The 18,210-nt window shown below is 44.1% G+C and overlaps 1 protein-coding gene across 12 annotated transcripts in view; it reads left to right on the top strand.

Annotated features, from left to right (window-relative positions):
• Positions 1 to 679: 679 nt before the first annotated feature.
• Positions 680 to 18,210, top strand: part of PIEZO2 (piezo type mechanosensitive ion channel component 2) — a 562,484-nt gene continuing 544,953 nt past the window's right edge. For all 12 annotated transcript variants that reach the window (XM_077135993.1, XM_077135995.1, XM_077135992.1 and 9 more), the window contains exon 1: positions 680 to 786. In XM_077135993.1, coding sequence (XP_076992108.1) covers positions 723 to 786 — 64 coding nt within the window. In that variant the 5' untranslated portion in view covers positions 680 to 722. The remainder of the gene's footprint in view (positions 787 to 18,210) is intronic.

Raw genomic sequence — 18,210 nt, 5'->3', positions numbered from 1 at the left:
GGTGGAGAAGTGCGCCCGAGTCGGCTGCGCCGCGCAGGGCGAGGCCGGGAGCGGGGCGGCGCCCCCACCGCTTGCGTTGGTTTTATTTTATTTTATTATTATTTTTTTTTACTTGCAGAGGTGGAGAAAGGAGTTGGAGTCCGAACCGCTGGGTGGACAGTTTAGTTTCCGATCCCTGCCCACTCTACGCGCACGGGTCCTCTCCGTGCGGTTCCCGAGGGCCGGGAGCGGGAGCCTGGGATTAGGGGATGGCGGGGCGCGCACGGCTGCTCCCCGCTGCGGCTCTGCGGCCCCAGGCCGGGGGGCGCCAAGGCTGAGCGCAGCCGCCCTTGGGGCTTCTCCGCCAGGCGCCGGCAGCTCAAAGAGCCGCGCCGAGGGCGGGGTGCGCGGGGAGCTGCCGGGGCCGCCCGGGCGCGCGGAAGAGTGCGCCCTGCTTCCCCGAGAGCGCAGCCGCCGCACCGCGCCCCCGAGACCAGCGGGATACCCACCGCCACCCGCCCCACCACCCGCCCTCCAGCCCTCCCGGCCCCGCCACCTCGGAGGGAAGGATTGTACACTTCGCTGCTGGCCCGGGCCGCTGGGACCTGCGTGTGAGCGCGCGCGCCCTCGGGCCGGGAGCGGACGATGCCCGGGCGGCTCGGAGTCCCCGCCCGCAGCAGGCCCTAGGCGGGCACGGGCGGACGCCCGGGCCCCAGCAACCCCGGACTCGCAGCACCGACGCGATGGCCTCGGAGGTAGTGTGCGGGCTAGTCTTCAGGCTGCTGCTGCCCCTCTGCCTGGCAGTAGGTGAGTGTACTCGGCTGGCGGGCTTACTTGGGGAGGCCGGAGGCTGGGGCTGCCGGGGCGCTTCCGAGCACGTCAAGGGCGCTGGTGTTCCAGGACCGCCTCGGGAAGCCGCGCCGCTGCCCGGGTCCTGGCGGAGTCAACGCGCGCTGCCCGGGGCTCCACTCTCGCTTTCCCGCTGCCCTCGGGGCATATGGTCGCGTGCTGTCCCCAGCTGGAGAGTCCAGGCTGGAGGGCTAGCCTTGGAGTGGAGACCACTGGTACTGAATTTAAACGTACACGTGGAGTTCCTTTCGTGGAGTACGGATTTATGCACAAAGGATGCAAGGCTATTGAAGGCAACAGTAGATAGCCTCCCTCCCCAGACACGGTACAGAATCGGACTGGCCCCCACCCCCGGTGTCCCCAGACAAAGGCTCATGATGTTTCACTGTGCACCGAGGTTATCTTCCCGCATCCCAGACCCCAGGCACAGCGACAGAGGGGCAGAAGGGCTCACTCCCTTCCAGTGGGAAAAGACTCCGGGGAAACAGAGAAACGGCGCCTGGACGTTTCTCCCTTTCTTTGACCTCAGCAAAGGCGCCTACTAGGTCCCAGACGCTGAAGTTACAGCTATGGCCGAGGTCCGGTCCGATCCTCTGCAGACAGCAGGCAGCAAGCAGGGCCGGGGCCTGGGTCGTGGCTGGAGGCCTAAGGGAGGGCCAGTGCGAGCCTTCTAGGCGCTTGGTTAGTTCCCACGGCCAGCCCGGCGGCAAAGGAGCGAGGTGTCAGGTCCAAGACCATGGTCAGGGCTCCTGTATTGAGAGCATTTCTGAGCCTGTAGGCAAACTCCTCTCTTAGACGGTGGGTGCGGTGTTGAATCCCCCACTCTAAAGACTGGCCTACAGCGCCTGCCCTTCCCCTCTCCAACCGAGCTGGAGAACAGAGCGCTTTCCACCAGGCAGCGGTTGCATTTTTCAAAGAAGGTGGCCAGTCGTGGCAGCAAAGGCCGTTATTATCCATCTCCCCAGGGGTCTACACTCAGGACTGCACGTGCGCTGTTTTAGTTGTGCAAGGAATCGAAAGAGGGGCTCTAACGTATTTCGTGCGGGAAGATCTTGACTCCCAGAAACATTTTGTAGCTGTAAGGCGTTTTGTGAGTGAGGTGTCTGTGCCATGTCAGCACAGTGAACCTCCGCGGGACATCAGGAGGCCGAGTCCCCGGGGCCCGGGGACCTGGGGGCGTCGTCCGGGAGCCTGGCGCTTTCCTGCGCCCTTGAGGCTCCCGCAGACTACTTTGCGCAGATCTTTGTCCTTCTTACCTCCACGTGGACTTAGGGCGCATCGCTTCCACAAAGCTGATGGGACCTGTCTTCTGCCCAGTCTGCCTAAATTGGAAAGGTTTTGGGAATGCAGTGCGGGAACTTTCTGGGCTTTTTGCAGAGGCCCTGGCATGGCCTGGGTCATCTCGGTGCTTAACCCTGTGTTGTCACATTTCCTATTTGCTGGTTTGGAAGTAGATGCCCAGGGGAACAAGGGGCTTCTGGTGTGAGCGCTGGGGTTGCTGTTGTCAGTGCTGATGGCCTGGGGGTTCTGGGAAAAGCGCTGTGCCCAAGCCCCTCTCTTCCATTCCGGACAGCCTGGTCACCTTTGTGCCAGTAGATTAAACGACAATCGGAATGATCTCCCCTCGCCCTGCCTTCCCCCGCCCCCCGCCGCCCCCGATTGCCCACGGCCGCCACGCCATGCTCTGACTGTTTCTGGACACGTCTCGCCTGTGCCCCTGGTGCTCGCGGCTGGGGGTGGGGGGGTTAGGGGACCAGGTCTTGGCCGCACTTCGCGGGGGTGGGGGGTCTTTAGGAGGACCGTTGCGCCTCTCAGCACCGAGGGGCTTCCGGGCTGCCAGGGAGCGCGTGGACAGAGGTGGGGCTTCCAGTCCCTGAAAAGGGTCCCGAGAAGGCCCGGTGTGCTCTCCCACAGGCGCGGCCAGGGCTCCGGGACTGTGCTCGTAACCCCCAGCGGGCGGGGTCCGAGGGAGGGGCTGAGCGCTCCAGAGCTTCAGTGGGAGGAGCGCAGGTTCAAGCTATGTGGAGATAACCCTGGTCCTCCCACCTCCCTGTTTCTTCACCTCCGGGACATCACAAGCCTGACTAGAGGGTTCTAGGTCCTCCTTCCTTTTTCAGTGCTTTCCTTGCGCATCCCGCATGTCTTCTGGGTGCAGAGACGTTAAGCCGGCTGTGGGTGTGTGCGGGCGGGTGTGGGCGGCCCTGCACGGGGTGCTGATGGGCTCCCGCTGGATCTGGAAACTGTTGCTTCCCCCACCCTTGTCAGCAGCCTGACCTTGGGGAAGGCAGGGACCTGGACGCCTCCTCCTTGGCTGGAGGAGAGCAAGAGCTCCTGGGAAGAGGGGATGGCCAATTGACTCCCCAGAACCATGTTGCCTCCTGCTTAGGAAAGACAGCCCGGACTCTCAGTACTAATCACCACTCTAATCTCTGTAGTTAGGTGACACATGGGGCTAGGGAGATGGTCGCTGTTTTGAAACCTTGCATCCCTTCTACAAGAAGTGGAGATTTTCAAGGTTATTGGAGGGTTTTCAGTTCTGCTTACTCCCACGGTGCTCCTAAATCAAATATTCAAGTTTCCCTGATATCCTGGACCTGGACAGTGCAATGATTTGTTTGCTCTTAGGATCGATTTTGCATTTTAGCCATCTATTTTTATATCTGGGCAGGCAGCCTTCAAAGCCAGGCCTTTGCAGAAGCTTATGTAGCCTTCCCCTGGAACCATCCGTTCCTTTAACATGGATGTTGGAAAATTTCTGCACAGAAATGCTCTAACCATTTCACCCAGTAATGAGTGTTAAAAATTAACTGCCATTGACTTTAGTCTGATTTTGAAGGTTTCTTTTCTTTCTTTTCCCAATGAAAGAAACTTAAAAAGGAGTAATAAGTGGATTAAAAAAAAAAGGAGTAATAAGTGAAATCAGCACAATATTTTTCCCTATGTAGATAAGTCATTTTGCAATCACATTTCATATATACTCCAAGAATTATGAATGAACGTTATCTGTATTTGGTGCCTTCCCCTATGACTGCTGCTTCTGTTTCAGTTGGAGACGTTTCAGCTGTTCAGAGATTCATTTAAAGACTTTCAAGAAGCTTTCTTTTCTTTAACACTTTTTTACCTTTATAAAGGTAGCTGCTGTTTATCACTTGCAGAGAGAAAAAATAGTAATATGAAAATATTAGAAATTTTAAATTTAATACTAAAGTCAAATACTTCATAAACTAAGATGGGCGATGGTCACTTTGTCTCTGAGGCTGTAGAAGCTGCAGCTCTGTATGCATCCTGTAGTTTTGTAAATGTGTATGTTGCTTTACAAGCACCGTGTTCTTTCCCATAGACAGACATAAGCACGCTTTGGAGTTCGCCTTTTGGAGAAGGATGGTTTTGTGACTTTGGAATTTAAGAGGCCTCCATTAAAATTTTGGCTCTGCCTTCACATGCAGTGCTGCTGATTTTTTTTTTTTTTCATTCTGGAAAGTGCAGATACCAATACCTTCTTCTTTGTATGTTGAGTGAGGTAGTGTGCACACGATAAGTACTGAAAAAGAGGGAGCTATTATTACACTTAGGAAGATGAGTGGGAGAGCAAGAGTGCTTGGTGAATGTTTTAATAGAAATTTGCAAAATTAATGGACTAACAGGTCGTAAGTGAATCACAAGGAAACTGAACTGAATAGGTGGGATTCATATGAAAGCAGTGGATTTAATTAGTAACTTTCTAGAGCCAAATTATGCAATAGAAAGTTGGCATGTATGAGCCTGCATCTGCGTCTGCATGTATTGCTGTAGGGAGGGGACTCTTCATCATCAGCCTTATTCTCACCAGTTTGACCCATAATTCTGGACATCTGCAGCTGCACTCTTCTGATTAATATGCTCTCCTAGAGCTGCACTGACAGTGTTGGCTTTTCTCTTTCTGACACTATACCACCTTTTGTATAGTCTTTCTTTAATATGATTTTATTTTGTTTTTCTCAAAATAATAAAATATTTTTCCAAAAATTAAAGGAACATGGGCATGTTTCTTTTGGCTTCTTAGGTTACTAAGGGTTAATTGGACATGAGATTATATAGCCACAATATATATAATATTGTAATTTCTTCCATAAATATTCTGGAGAACTTAAAACAGTATAAGTACACCTGGATATTTAAGAACAATTGCTTAAGAATAATACGATGGTTCAATATGTATAATGTAAAACATTCGATTCCACAATTGTAGTTTTAGACAGTTATTTTGAGGACGTGGAGTCAAGTAAACAAAATAAAGCAAACAGCTTATTGAATGGAGGCCAAACAGAAAGCTGCACTGGAAAACATTTAAAAGTACTTAGGTGTAAGCTTGTAGGAATATCACATTCATGGGACCCTGAACTTGACCTTTTAGGTCCTTCTAGATGGTGATGAGACCCAGAAGTCTTATGGGGAGACCTCAATCCACATACTACCTATCAGTTCAGACAGCACATCAGACATACACACACACACACACACACACATATATAACAATTTTATAGTTTTTTGCATGGTCCAATAATTGCCGAAATGGGAAAAAGCATTTGACTAAATTATTTTTAAAATTTAAGAGAGAGAATATACAATTTTGCCTTTATTTCTATTTTGTGATGGCTTTTATTTTTGTAAATTATCTATACATAATAATTACCACTTTAAAAATGTTTCCCATATCTCTGGTAGAATATGCAGCATTTTCTGTCTGCCTTGTTTTTGTTTTTTTGTTGTATATTATGGTGAAGTCTTCTGCTTAATATATTTCCTGCCTTTCTTTAAATTCTTTTTTTCTGCATTGGTGAGCACAATTCTGCATTAAACTAGGATATTATGGATGGACATTTAAAAACTTTTCTTGCTTATGAATTGGCAAAATTTAAATACATCTTATAAGAGAATTGATTTATTGGATCCATGTGATTCCTTCTACTAAGTAACTCCTTACTCTGCCTTTTTTTGTTGCAATTCTACCAGCCATCTGGGGGTGAAGATTTTGCTCTCTTGGAGAGTTATTTATCCCATCTGCCAAACTCAGATGTTTGTCCCCTCAGTTTTTCCCAATTCTGAACTAAACTACTAAACTAAACCACACCATCTCCCACCTTTGGACTTGACTTGGTGAATACCAAGTAGCTCGTCTTCTCCCTGAGTCCTCTGCAGTGAGGTCAGCAGATACTTTCCTTCTGCTGCTCTTTGGTATATGCTCAGAGATACTGTTTGTGTCCCTTTCAAAATCGAGTACCTCTGCATTTGCCCTCACTATTCCATCTGCGTCAGCAGCTGTGTTACGTTGGGTTCACATCCTATTATCCTGCAGAGTGGAGGACCTTAAATCTCCATCTTAGTCTTTGCCATGTGCTAAGCCAGATGTGCCTTCTGTGCAAAGCCCTCTAGAATCTATTCTGCAGGTAAAGGCTACTGGGGGGGTCTCTCATTGATCAGTCAAGTTCCAGCCTTAACCTCCGTCAAATCAGTGGTTTTTGAAAACTGTGGTTGTTGTCAGTTGTTTATTGTCCCCACCATAAATGCACGACTTGGCCACCTAACCATGTCAGACTTGAATTTCTGTCTTACAGCAGGTAGATTCTTTTCTCCAGTTGATAGACCAAAGCATTTCCTCCCTTCCAGCCAGTTCCGAGCAAAGCCATTTCTGTTCTTATCAGGTTTTCTTTTCAATACAGGTTTCTCAGGGGAATGAAGCTTAGATGAGATCAAACTTTATTTCGATCATGACGTTAGGCGATCCGGAGTTGGTGGTAGCTTTGTCCCATGAGGTTCGTTCCCCCAGGGTGTGAGCCCCTGTTTCGTTGCTCAGCTATTCATTTAGTCTGCATTCATTTGCATGGTTCAAGATAGCTTGTTCGCACGCCCGCATACAAGTGGGAGGACTGAGAAAGCAAACACGTGTGTTATGTTCCTTTTCCCGACCTTAAAGGCCATAGCCTGGCAATTGCATGAATCACTTCTGCCCACATTGCATTGGTCTGAATTTAATAATACTACCCACTTACAAGGGAAGCTGGAGAATGTCATCTTTATTTTGGCCAGTCATGTGCTCAGCTAAAACTGGGTGGTTCTGTTGGCTGTGTGAGACAAAGGAAGAATGGATATTAGCATGCCACTCTCCAGCTATGCCTCCTGAGGACAGAGGAAGCTAATGAAATGTACCATACATTATGCAGTAACCTCTTCTGGGTTCTGAGCACACTGGGGTCTTCCTCAATAAGAGCATCACCTTAGGGGTCTAAGAATTTGGACTGTCAATGAAAACATGGCTCATGTTATTACTCCATGTCATATCCCATGCAGCTCTTGCAGTATTCTCTTTGGACAATTGGTGGTGTTTTTATTTTGAAGTCAACTTCAAAGAATGCTTCATTTTGCCATGCATCTTAGGAGGTAATTATAAACAGTGGCTAAGGAAATGGGTTCCAAGGTCAGTCCTCAAAACCTGGTGGTACCACTTAGTAGCTGTGTAATATTGGAGAAGTAGTGTCTCAAAGCCTCAGGTCCTGTTCTGTAAATTAGATTACGAATGGAACCTATCTCATGGGGTTGAGACTAAAATGATAAAAAGCTGAGTGCCTTACACACAGCAAGCAGTTATTATTAGAAAGCGCCTCTGATATGAGATGTATAATGTCCTTGCAGTGCCTCTAATTTTAAAATAGATAAAAATCTCATACCTCATAATGCTTAAAGATTTTCATTTCACTTTTCCCACTCCATTTCTTCCAGTTAGCAAGTCTTTCCATTTAAAGCATAAATATTTGTGGAAAGATGAAGTGCTTGTTTGTTGTCTGTATATTAGCATGTTAGTTCATTGAGCTGAGTTTCTTCCTATCACCTAGCTGAGACGGAATGACATTTTAACTGAATGGAGAGAGACAGTTGTTAAACGATAAGTTTAGGTCTAAATGCCCAGGGATTTTGCTTAAGGACATTTTAGTACTTTCTAGGATTAAAGTAGCACATTTTCCTAGGGCTAGCTCTATAGGCAGGTGTTCTAGTTTGCTAGCTGCCGGAATACAATATACCAGAAACAGAACGGCTTTTAAAAAGGGAAATTTAATAAGTTGCTAAGTTTATAGTTCTAAGGCCGAGAAAATGTCCCAATTAAACAAGTCTATAGAAATGTCCAATCACAGGCATCCAGGGAAAGATACCTTGATTCAAGAAGGCTGATGAAGTTCAGGGTTTCTTCCTCAATTGAGAAGGCACAGGGCTTCTCTCTCAGCTGGAAGGGCACATGGCAAACACGACATCATCTGCTAGCTTTCTCTCCTGGCTTCCGGTTTCATGAAGCTGCCTGTGAGGCGTTTTCCTTCTTCATCTCCAAAGGTCGCTGGTTGGTGGGCTCTGCCTTGTGGTGCTGCAGCATTCTCTGCTTTCTCTGAATCTTGATTCTCCAAAATGTTTCCTCTTTTATAGAACTCCAGTAAACCAATCAAGACCCACCCAAATGGGTGGAGACATGTCATTACCTAATCCAGTTTAACAACCACTCTTGATAAATCACATCACCCAGGGAGATGGTCTGATTACAATTTCAAACATAAAATTTCAAACAATTTCAAAATATTGAATAGGGGTTATTCTACCTTTATGAAATGGGATTTTGATTAAAAATGGCTTTTCTAGGGGACATATATCCTTTCAAACCAGCACAGCAGGTAGCAGAAAACAAAAATTCTTTCTTTTCCTCCTCCTTTTATTTGCATTATATGTTTTTTGACATCTGAGGGGAAATATGCTTTCTCAAAAGCTGGAGTGTTTGGACACAGGTATCGGCTCCGTAACTCTAGCCATGTGACCTTGAACTAATGGTTTGACCTCTCTGTTCTTCAGTTATTTCATCTGTAAAATGAATTGATCATAAGAGTATGCAGCTCAGAAGATTGTTGTGAGGCTTAGATAATGGTAGCTGTAATGAGCCTGATGCTGGTAAATGACCTAGAAATGATAGCCAATAAGTAACCAATAAATAGTATAAAGAAATAATAAATAGTAAAAATTATAGAATAAGTAGTATAATAGTATAAATAATAAAAATAAATAGTATAAATAGTATAAATAAGTAACAATTAGTTCCAACCTCAGAACCTGGGGTTATTGCTAATGGAATAAATGTGTCAGCTAGCTTGAGACACTGCTTATCAAACACAACCAAGTTTCTATGGGCACCTTATTTAGAATTCCAGTCAATTGATGAAGAAGCTGGGGGCATTGCTTGTAAGTTGAGGACAATTTTGTACTTGGTGAAAGGCAGACTCTGCAGGCTCACCAAAGACGAGGTGAAGAAGTTCGGGCAAAGTTTTGTTTCAGGAAGAAACAGAGCCACCCGGGCAGTGTTTCAAGAGAGGGAGAAATGGCTGCTTTGAAGTGACAGGGGATGGGGTTTTACGGTTTGGGGGTGGGAAGTTGGGGGTAGGGGTTAGTTGGGTTTTCATTGATGGGTTTTGGGAGTTGGCAGCCTTTCATTGGCGAAGTTTAAAATTTCAACGCTTGCCTTAGTTATTCAGGATTGTAACTGTGGGGGGATAGAGGTTACTGTAGGAATGCATCTGCTGGAGGGTGGAGGTTACGTGATCACTCTCCTCCCCTCCATGTTATAAAATCTGCAAGTTGAGAGACCCTGTGTAATTCTTCTTGACATCTCCAGCACGAAATTTAATGTCTAATGTATAGGAGATATGTTTTTAAACTTTTGTTTTTCTAATTGTAGCATACCCTAACTGCAAAGATGGCATCTGAGCAATCCGGTAGGGGCTCTAGTACTCCAGGAGTGCTGCAGAAATAATTGATGGTTGATTAGTTGCAAATCTGTTGACTGAAGTTTTCCTTGTGAATATCTCAGAAGTCTGAAAACAGAGCTAGGTTTAGCTTCCTCCAGCTATTGCTTTTAACTTCTTTGCCTGTAAACTTCAGATCAGTCATTGCACCCTCTGAGACTTTCATAAATGCGAGTTTTATCAACATGTCAGTTAATGCCTTTTACTTGCTCTACAGTGAATCGAGAAGAAGAAAACTCTTTTGACAATGCTAAAGCTTGACCGAGGCCTCATCCTTGAAGTGCATATTATTTTTTAAAATGTTTTCATCTTTCCTGGAACCACACAAATCGATCTGCTTTTGTTTTTGATTTTTTTCCTCCTGTGGTCAGATCTACTGGTTCAGCGCTTTCGGCTGCACATCAGAAAAGGAAGAAGAATTTAGTCCCTTAACAAGCTGATAAGTTTGAACCAAAGCTCCAGAGAAATTAATAACAGATATGTGCAGAATTAACTCTTTCTGATCAGGTAACACCTGCTTCTGTCATTTTTCCTTCCTCTGCCTTCCCTGTACATTTGGGCATTGCCACATGGATGTGTACTTGTTAGAGAATCTAGGTAGAGAACATTTGGGAAAGAACCCCAGTCTAAAGGTCTCATGAGCAAGTCTCCATGCTGTTAATGAACTATGTAACTTTGACAAGTCACGGGAGCTCTCTATTCCTCAGTTACATCATCTGTAAAGTAAGGTGTTTGAGGCTAACAGATATTTTCATGGTAAAGAGTCTGTGCTTCTCAGAGTAATATTTCTGCACATACTTTTTAATTTCAATATAAAGAGGCAACTATATGGAACTACCCTTTAGCCACTACAGCAGAATTTATCCGACTCAATTGTTCTGGTCTCTTGATAACCACCATACTTACCTTGTACTTTTCAAAGAAAGTGTGGGAATTGGCAAGAAAGATAACTTGTATCATGTTAGATATTTGATTGAGGATTTTTTCAGAACAATTGGTGTTGAAGGAGAGAGATTCCAGTTTGGATCTGAAATCCTAACATTTCTGTGATTCTCCTTCCCTATAATACAACACAACACAGTATAACACAGTACAGTAGCGTACAGTACAACACATTGAAGTACAATACAATGCAGTACAACAGAGTAGAGTGTAATACTGTACAGTACAATATAGGACCATATGATATGATACATATAGTACAGCACAATGCAGTATAATACAGTACAGTAGCGTACAGTACAACACATTGAAGTACAATACAATGCAGTACAATAGAGTAGAGTGTAATACTGTACAGTACAATATAGGACCATATGATATAATACATATAGTACAGCACAATGCAGTATAATACAGTACAGTAGCGTACAGTACAACACATTGAAGTACAATACAATGCAGTACAACAGAGTACAGTGTAATACTGTACAGTACAATATAGGACCATATAATGTAATACATATAGTACAGCACAATGCAGTATAATACAGAACCACACACACCATCCCATCATCAATGATAGCAGTAATAAGAACAAGAAAATACTCAAATTCAGCTTTGACATGGTTTATGTGTAGCTTTGCAAAAATAAGGGAATACTACCACCCATCCTTTATGACCACACATGCCTGTGAAGGAAGCAAACCACATACTACAAACCATAATTAATTTAGTTATTAATTAAAGCTAAACAACCATGAAAGGAAACAGAACTATACATAAACAAGATTTGACTCAGAAAAGGACAGTTTAAATAAAATACTACATTTTATGCCAAGTGTAGCTATTTGATGACATTGTACACGCAACGAGATCTTAGGTGGGCAGTTCTACGATGAGAGAGGGAGGAGGGCTGGGGGCACAAATGAAATCAGAAAGAAAGACAGACAATAAAGACTGAGATGGTATAATCTAGGAATGCCTAGAGTGTATAATGATAGTGACTAAGTGTGCAAATTTTAAAAAATGCTTTTGCATGAGGAAGAGCAAAGGAATGTCATTATTGCAGGATGCTGAAAATAGATGGTAATTAATATTTTAAAATTTCAACTTATGTGTGAAACTAATTTTATTTGGTACAGAATTTATATTTTGACTAGTGCATTTTCTAATATAACTTATGTAGACAGCTTAACTGAACACCATCAGTACATGGAACCTTGGGTAGAACATGAGATTTTGTTGGTTTATCCAGGGTGATGCTCTGATAAATCCCAGAGTGACTTGAACAGTGAATAAAAAAGTATTTGCTAAGTACCCTTTGGGGAATGGTGAGAACAGGGGAAAATTCAACTTCCCCAACTGAATTCTTTATATTCTCACAAGCAGTGTGGATAACCTAGTCTTGGGGTTTGTTCATATGAAACTTAACCCCACAAAGGATAGGTCAAGCCTACTTAAAATTAGGCCTAAGAGTCTCCCCCAAGAGAACCTCTTTTGTTGCTCAGATGTGGCCTCTCTCTCCAGCCAACACGACAAGCAAACTCACCACCCTCCCCCTGTCTACGTGGGACATGACTCCCAGGGGTGTGGACCTTCCTGGCAACCTGGGACAGAGATCCTGGAATGAGCTGGGACTCAGCATCAAGGGATTGAGAAAACCTTCTCGACCAAAAGGGGGAAGAGTGAAATGAGACAAAGTGTCAATGGCTGAGAGATTCCAAACAGAGTTGAGAGGTTATCCTGGAGGTTATTCTTACGCATTAAGTAGATATCACCTTGTTATTCAAGATGTAATGGAGAGGCTGGAGGCAACTGCCTGAAAATGCAGAGCTGTGTTCCAGTAGCCATGTTTCCTGATGATGATTGAATAATGATAGAGCTTTCACAATGTGACTGTCTGATTGTGAAAACCTTGTGTCTGATGCTCCTTTTATCTACCTTGTCAACAGATGAGTAGAACATATGGAATAAAAATGAATAATAGAGGGAACAAATGTTAAAATAAATTTAGTTCGAAATGCTAGTGATCAATGAAAGGGAGGGGTAAGGGGTATGGCATGTATGAATTTTTTTTCTGTTTTCGTTTTATTTCTTTTTCTGAATAGATGCAAATATTCCAAGAAATGATCATGATGATGAATATGCAACTATGTGATAATATTGTGAATTACTGATTGTATATGTAGAATGGAATGATCAAAATAGGAATGTTTGTGTTTGTTTGGTGTTTTTTGGTATTTAAAAATTAAAATTAAAAAATTAAAAAAAAAAGTAAAAGGAGAGCTGCAATGTGAACTTCCTGTGTGAGTGTGTAGACTCACAGTGGAGGAGCCCCACTTTTCCTCGGCTTCAGCAGACCAGGCACCAACTATGGCATGGCAGGCTTTCAGCACTGCTCGGACTCTCCTTCTCCCTTCCACTTCCCCTCCCCACTTCTGTTGGTCTTGTGGCCTAAAGTCAGCCTAGCTGGTGGGTGATGATGCGTCCTCATCCAGGCTGCCCACCCCCTTGCCCTGAAGTCTGAAATCGCAATAGTACAGAGCCCCTGGCCGCTCATCTCCAGGCAGGAGAGAGCACTGGAGGTCGGATTAGAAGCTCTTGAGAAGAAGAGCTGTCATAAAAGGAAGTTTTTTTCTCATCAGCCACCATTTTTCCAGAAACCTTCAGCTGCCTAGAATTTTTTAAAATTAAGAACCACAAACCTGTTTAGCACTACTTTTCAAAGCATCGTCACTTTTGCTGTAAAGCTCCATCCTTTCTGCTGTTGCATTGCCTTGGGGCCACTTTGCATTTCTGACCCATGGTGGCACTGCCTGACAGTCCCCCATCTTACTCACTGGACTGGGCATATGTTGAGATGTGGCCATTTTCAAACATTAAATACCACCCCTGTCCCAGAGGACGGCAGTTTCCCACCATCAGGGGATCTAAAGGGAAATGGCAAAGACCCTAAAAAGCATCCCTTAAATTGATCTCAAAATATTTTGCGCAGTTATGTTTGGAATAAATATGTCTTCTCAATACTGCTATTTAAAGGGGACAGATCTCATGTATTATCCTACTCTTATGACACTGATGGGTCATTTATTCCAATGTTTCCGTACTCAGATTTGCATACTAGATCTAGTCCTGGAAGCTGCATTTTAAATGTAGTGCTGTTCTCCCAAAGAGAACATCCTGTTTAAATACATCCTGTTTTGAGTATCTTGGAAGTATCTGCCACACTTAATGTTTTATACATTTGAATGTGAATCTAATGAATTTTCTTAAACAGAACATATTTGAACTGTGGTTTATATAGTCTGTTGATTTTATTTAGTTTAATCGCTTTTTTTTGTTTGTTCTCTGATTTTGGCCAGTTTTTCCACCCCCACCATGAGGTCTTTATACATTTCCCAGAATTCACCGAAATAATAACTGTAATCCAAGACTTTCTGTTTCCTGATAAGCCCAGACTTTGCACTCTTAAAATAGCACTGGCTTTTGTTACTCCAATGTCAAAGGAAATTCATGTCTAATTTTTTGTTTTTTGTTGATTCACATCCCTCCATCACTTTTGGCATTATTGCTTTCTAGGTTTCTTTTATGGCCATTGCCCAAGAGAATTAATCTTATTTTGAAATTCTCTAAGTACAACCATTCGTACCGTCCAATAAGTACCTTCCTTCTTGATTCTCAATAAAAATGTTTCATGACATCTCAATTCTCAATAAAAACAAAAAAAATATTTTCTTGTTGCCTAACTTCTTCTTTCTCCTTAAAAAACTCATCAAAGTGAGGCAGCAACTCTAACAGAGAGGGGTGGAGGTTATCCCTGGTCTGGTCGCTGCTTGCTGTTGCCTCTTTGGGGCCTTGGATTTTGTAACCTCTGTTCCTCAGTAGATAATTACCCCCCTTTCATTCCTCCCTAGGGGCCGAAGCAGGAAGGTACTCAATGAGTTCCCAGGACTCTCATCTCCATTCGAAAAAAATGGAAAAAAAAAGTTCACTAAAAGTCTTTCTCATTTATTCACTTATTCATGTTTGTGTAATTATAACAAAAATAATAATAATAATTAAAATTGTATTTTCAGGCTAAACACACTCATTTCTTTGCTCCATAATTTGTATGTCTTCTTGATGTTGTTTCTTGAATTAATGAGTCCGTAATGAAGATGCATTTTAGTTTGTTTTCAGCATTCTCCTCCAGAAAGAGTCATAGATGAACATTTGACTTTTGGCTCCAAACATGAAAGGCATGACGTTTCCATTGGGTGTAGACTGTTAGAGTTACAGCGTTTCAACCCAGAGTCTATACTGTGCAAAAACGTAAAGTGCTGGAAGATTGCTCAGGATTTTCTCACATCCCCTCTTTGCCTTACAGTAATTTCCTGCCTCCTTATGCTCTTCCTTTTCCTCTCCTTTCCTCCACAGCCTTCTGGTGCCTTTTCTAGGAAGTTGGAGGAATGTGAGGGGAAGAAAATGGGCTCCAGGGGTCATCAGTCCAAGTGTCAAACCTTTACCTAGCTCCACTCTAGTCATGGGATTGAAGAAGAACCAAAGTTGTTAGCTTCTCTGAGTTTCGGTTTTCTCATCTAAATATAATAAAAATAGTATGCATCTCAATAGTAAAGAATAAATGAAATTATTTAAGTCAAGCAGCTCGTATAGTGCTGACAAAATAGAAGGCTAAACTTAAAGTGCTGATTTGCTTCTCTTCCTTTTCTCCTTCCAAGTGCCGGTGCCTCTCTCTACTGTCCATATCCAAACACTGGGCACTGATTACAGCTCTCTGCTTTTCTTGATTCACCCTGAGTAGTTTCCTTGGAGTTCAAGGAATGACTTAATGGTGTCATATGCTTTCTATTCCAGGGGTGCTATTATTACTAGGAAAAAAAGCCATTCCCAAAAGATAAAATTTTCATGATTCTGATTAGATATTAATGTTATATATTTAATATGTTATTTATACTTGCGTTATCTTCTTGTTTGATTTTCTTTTCTCATTATTTCAGACATTGAATGTAATGACCATATAATGTCACATATATTCAATTCTGGAAATCTGAATTTTTCTGCCTCATTGCAATTCTTATCATATTTGAATTTAATCCACATATTTACAATTTCACATTTATGTGATAATAGTTAATTTCATACAAAACTTGTTGGACTTGTGTAATTTCCTTGGCCTTTAGAACTAGGTTCAAATTGAGTATGTTAGGTCTCAAAATCAGTTCCAAAGATTACTTTTTAGGATCCCTGTAGGGCTGGCTTATTTAGTTGGATAGAGGTAATAATTAGTTTTCTGATTTAAACATAATTTTCAGAGCTATTTAAGAATGAATGATTTTATGATGTTTGTGAGTTGAGCCAAATATTGAATTCTAAAATTCTAAAATTCTGTGAGAGATAGTCACAGTTTGTAAATTAAAAAAAAAAAGAGAGAAGACTTTGGATTGATCATGAGGGTGGCAAAAGATGCTCCAGGGTGCTGTTTCTCCACAGAATCTTTGCACACCCAGCGGAAAGTGGCAGAGACTTCCAGGAAGATGGTGGAATAGGATAAGTCAAGTTCAGCCCTACTCCAAGAAACAGCTTAGAAGTGACAGAAAGAACTGGGACAGCGATGTGAGGGTCAAAGTGGCCTGAGCGGGTCCTCCACACTGCATAGGGAGGCCCTGGTTGGAGAAGCAGAAGAACTGAGACTTAGAGAACTGAAGATCATGCTGCTAGTGCAAAGCACCTGGCGTGTCCCTTTCCAAATGGGAACACACGGGGACTAGGAAGTAAGCCAAGCCATACTCCTTGAACGTGCCACACTCACACATCCCACTCTACCCAGGCGACTCTGAAGCCCTAACCGACACCCCCTGAACCCAAATTCCACCATCCTGTGTCCCAAACCATTTCCTTCCCCCTTCCCACGGACCCGTGCATCCTGGCCGTAACTACTACACACACACACACGCACACACACACACGTGCCTGCACACACCGGTGCCCTGCCCCTCAAGCCATGTACACACGTGCAACCCCGCCCTGGCCCTGCCCTGTGCATGCACAAACCTGTACCTCAACCCCTCTGCACCAGTGCAACCATGCCAGGCCCCTCCACACTCCCACCCATCCCACCCTCTCCAGCGACCTTGCACCTGCTCCACACCCCACACGTGAGCATCTGCATCCTGGCCCTGCCCCATGCAGGTGCTCACATGCTCATCCGTGCCACATCCCCCCTGCTCTGCATGCACACACCTGTTCCCTACCTTCCATGTGCCTTGCATGCGTGAGCCCCCACCCCTGGCCCCTACACCCTGTGTGTGTGCACACACATAACCCATGCCCCAACACCTGCATGCCCACATTAGACCCCTGGTCCACCCATAAACATGCCCTGCTGACCCCATCTCAGCACCCCACCCTTTGTCCCTTGCACACATGTGCACCTATGTCCCACTCTCTCCACCCCTGTCTCCCATCCTCTGTGCCTGATACCCACGACTCTGGCCTTTATGAATGCACACGCACTTCACCTGCACACCGGCTCTTGCACACGTGCGCAGTGGCGTGATCCACCTCCCACCGTGCCACACCTCTGTGTCCCCCATGCTGTGCCTTGCCCCTGTGCTCTGAAGCTTGCCTGTGCTGCTCTCCACCCCATGGCCCCCGCTTCACCCCCCCCCACAGCCCCATGACACAAACCCACACTCCCAGACATCAGTGTAGTGCTTCTGCCCAACAGCTAGCCTTGCACCACAACCTGCCACCATGCCACTGTGTCCTGCTCCATGCACTGCATCCTGCCACATGCCCACCATGCAAATACACAACTTTAGACGACTGAAGGAAATCAACTTCCAAACCAATCAGCTATTATTTGAAGGCAATAGAAATCGTGAAGCATATGAAGATGCAGATAGATAGAGCCCAGCCTAATGACCAAATTTAAGCCCTGGAGGAGACACAGACTTTGGAACAACTAATCAAAGATGTTCAGATGACAGTACTAAATAAATTCAACAGGTTGGCTAATGACATAAAGGACATCAAGAAGATGCTAGAAGAGCATAAAGCAGAACTAGAAAGAATAAATAGGAAAATAGCAGATATCACAGAGAATAAAGATGCTGTAGACCAAATAAAAAATGTATTAGAGGCACACAATAGCAGATATGAAGAGGCAGAAGAAAGACTAAGAAAACTAGAGGACATGACAGTTGATTTCAAGCACACAAAGTGACAAATGGCAAAAAAGTTGGAAAAATTTTAATTTGATTTCAGGGAAATGATATACAAAACAGAGCAGGCAAACAGAAGAATCATTGGTGTCCCAGAAGAGAAGAGTAAAGGGTGAAGAAGATTAGTTGAGAAGATAATGGAGGAAAACTTCCCAACCGTTATAAAAGGCATAAATATGCAAATCAGAGAAGCCCGATGAACCCCAAATAGAATAAATCCAAAACGGCCTACTCTAAGACACGTACTAATCAGTCTGTCAAATGTTGAGGAGAAGCAGAAAATCCTGAAAGTGGTAAGAGAAACGCAAGTTCTTTTTCTCTTTATATGGGAAACCACATAAAATTACCGCCCAAGAATTCTTCACCCAGACAAATTGTCCTTCAAAAGTGAGGGAGAGATTAAAATA

Source organism: Tamandua tetradactyla, chromosome 18 (genome assembly GCF_023851605.1).
Source record: "Tamandua tetradactyla isolate mTamTet1 chromosome 18, mTamTet1.pri, whole genome shotgun sequence".
Taxonomy (NCBI): domain Eukaryota; kingdom Metazoa; phylum Chordata; class Mammalia; order Pilosa; family Myrmecophagidae; genus Tamandua; species Tamandua tetradactyla.
This window is presented reverse-complemented; position numbering and strand designations above follow the sequence as displayed.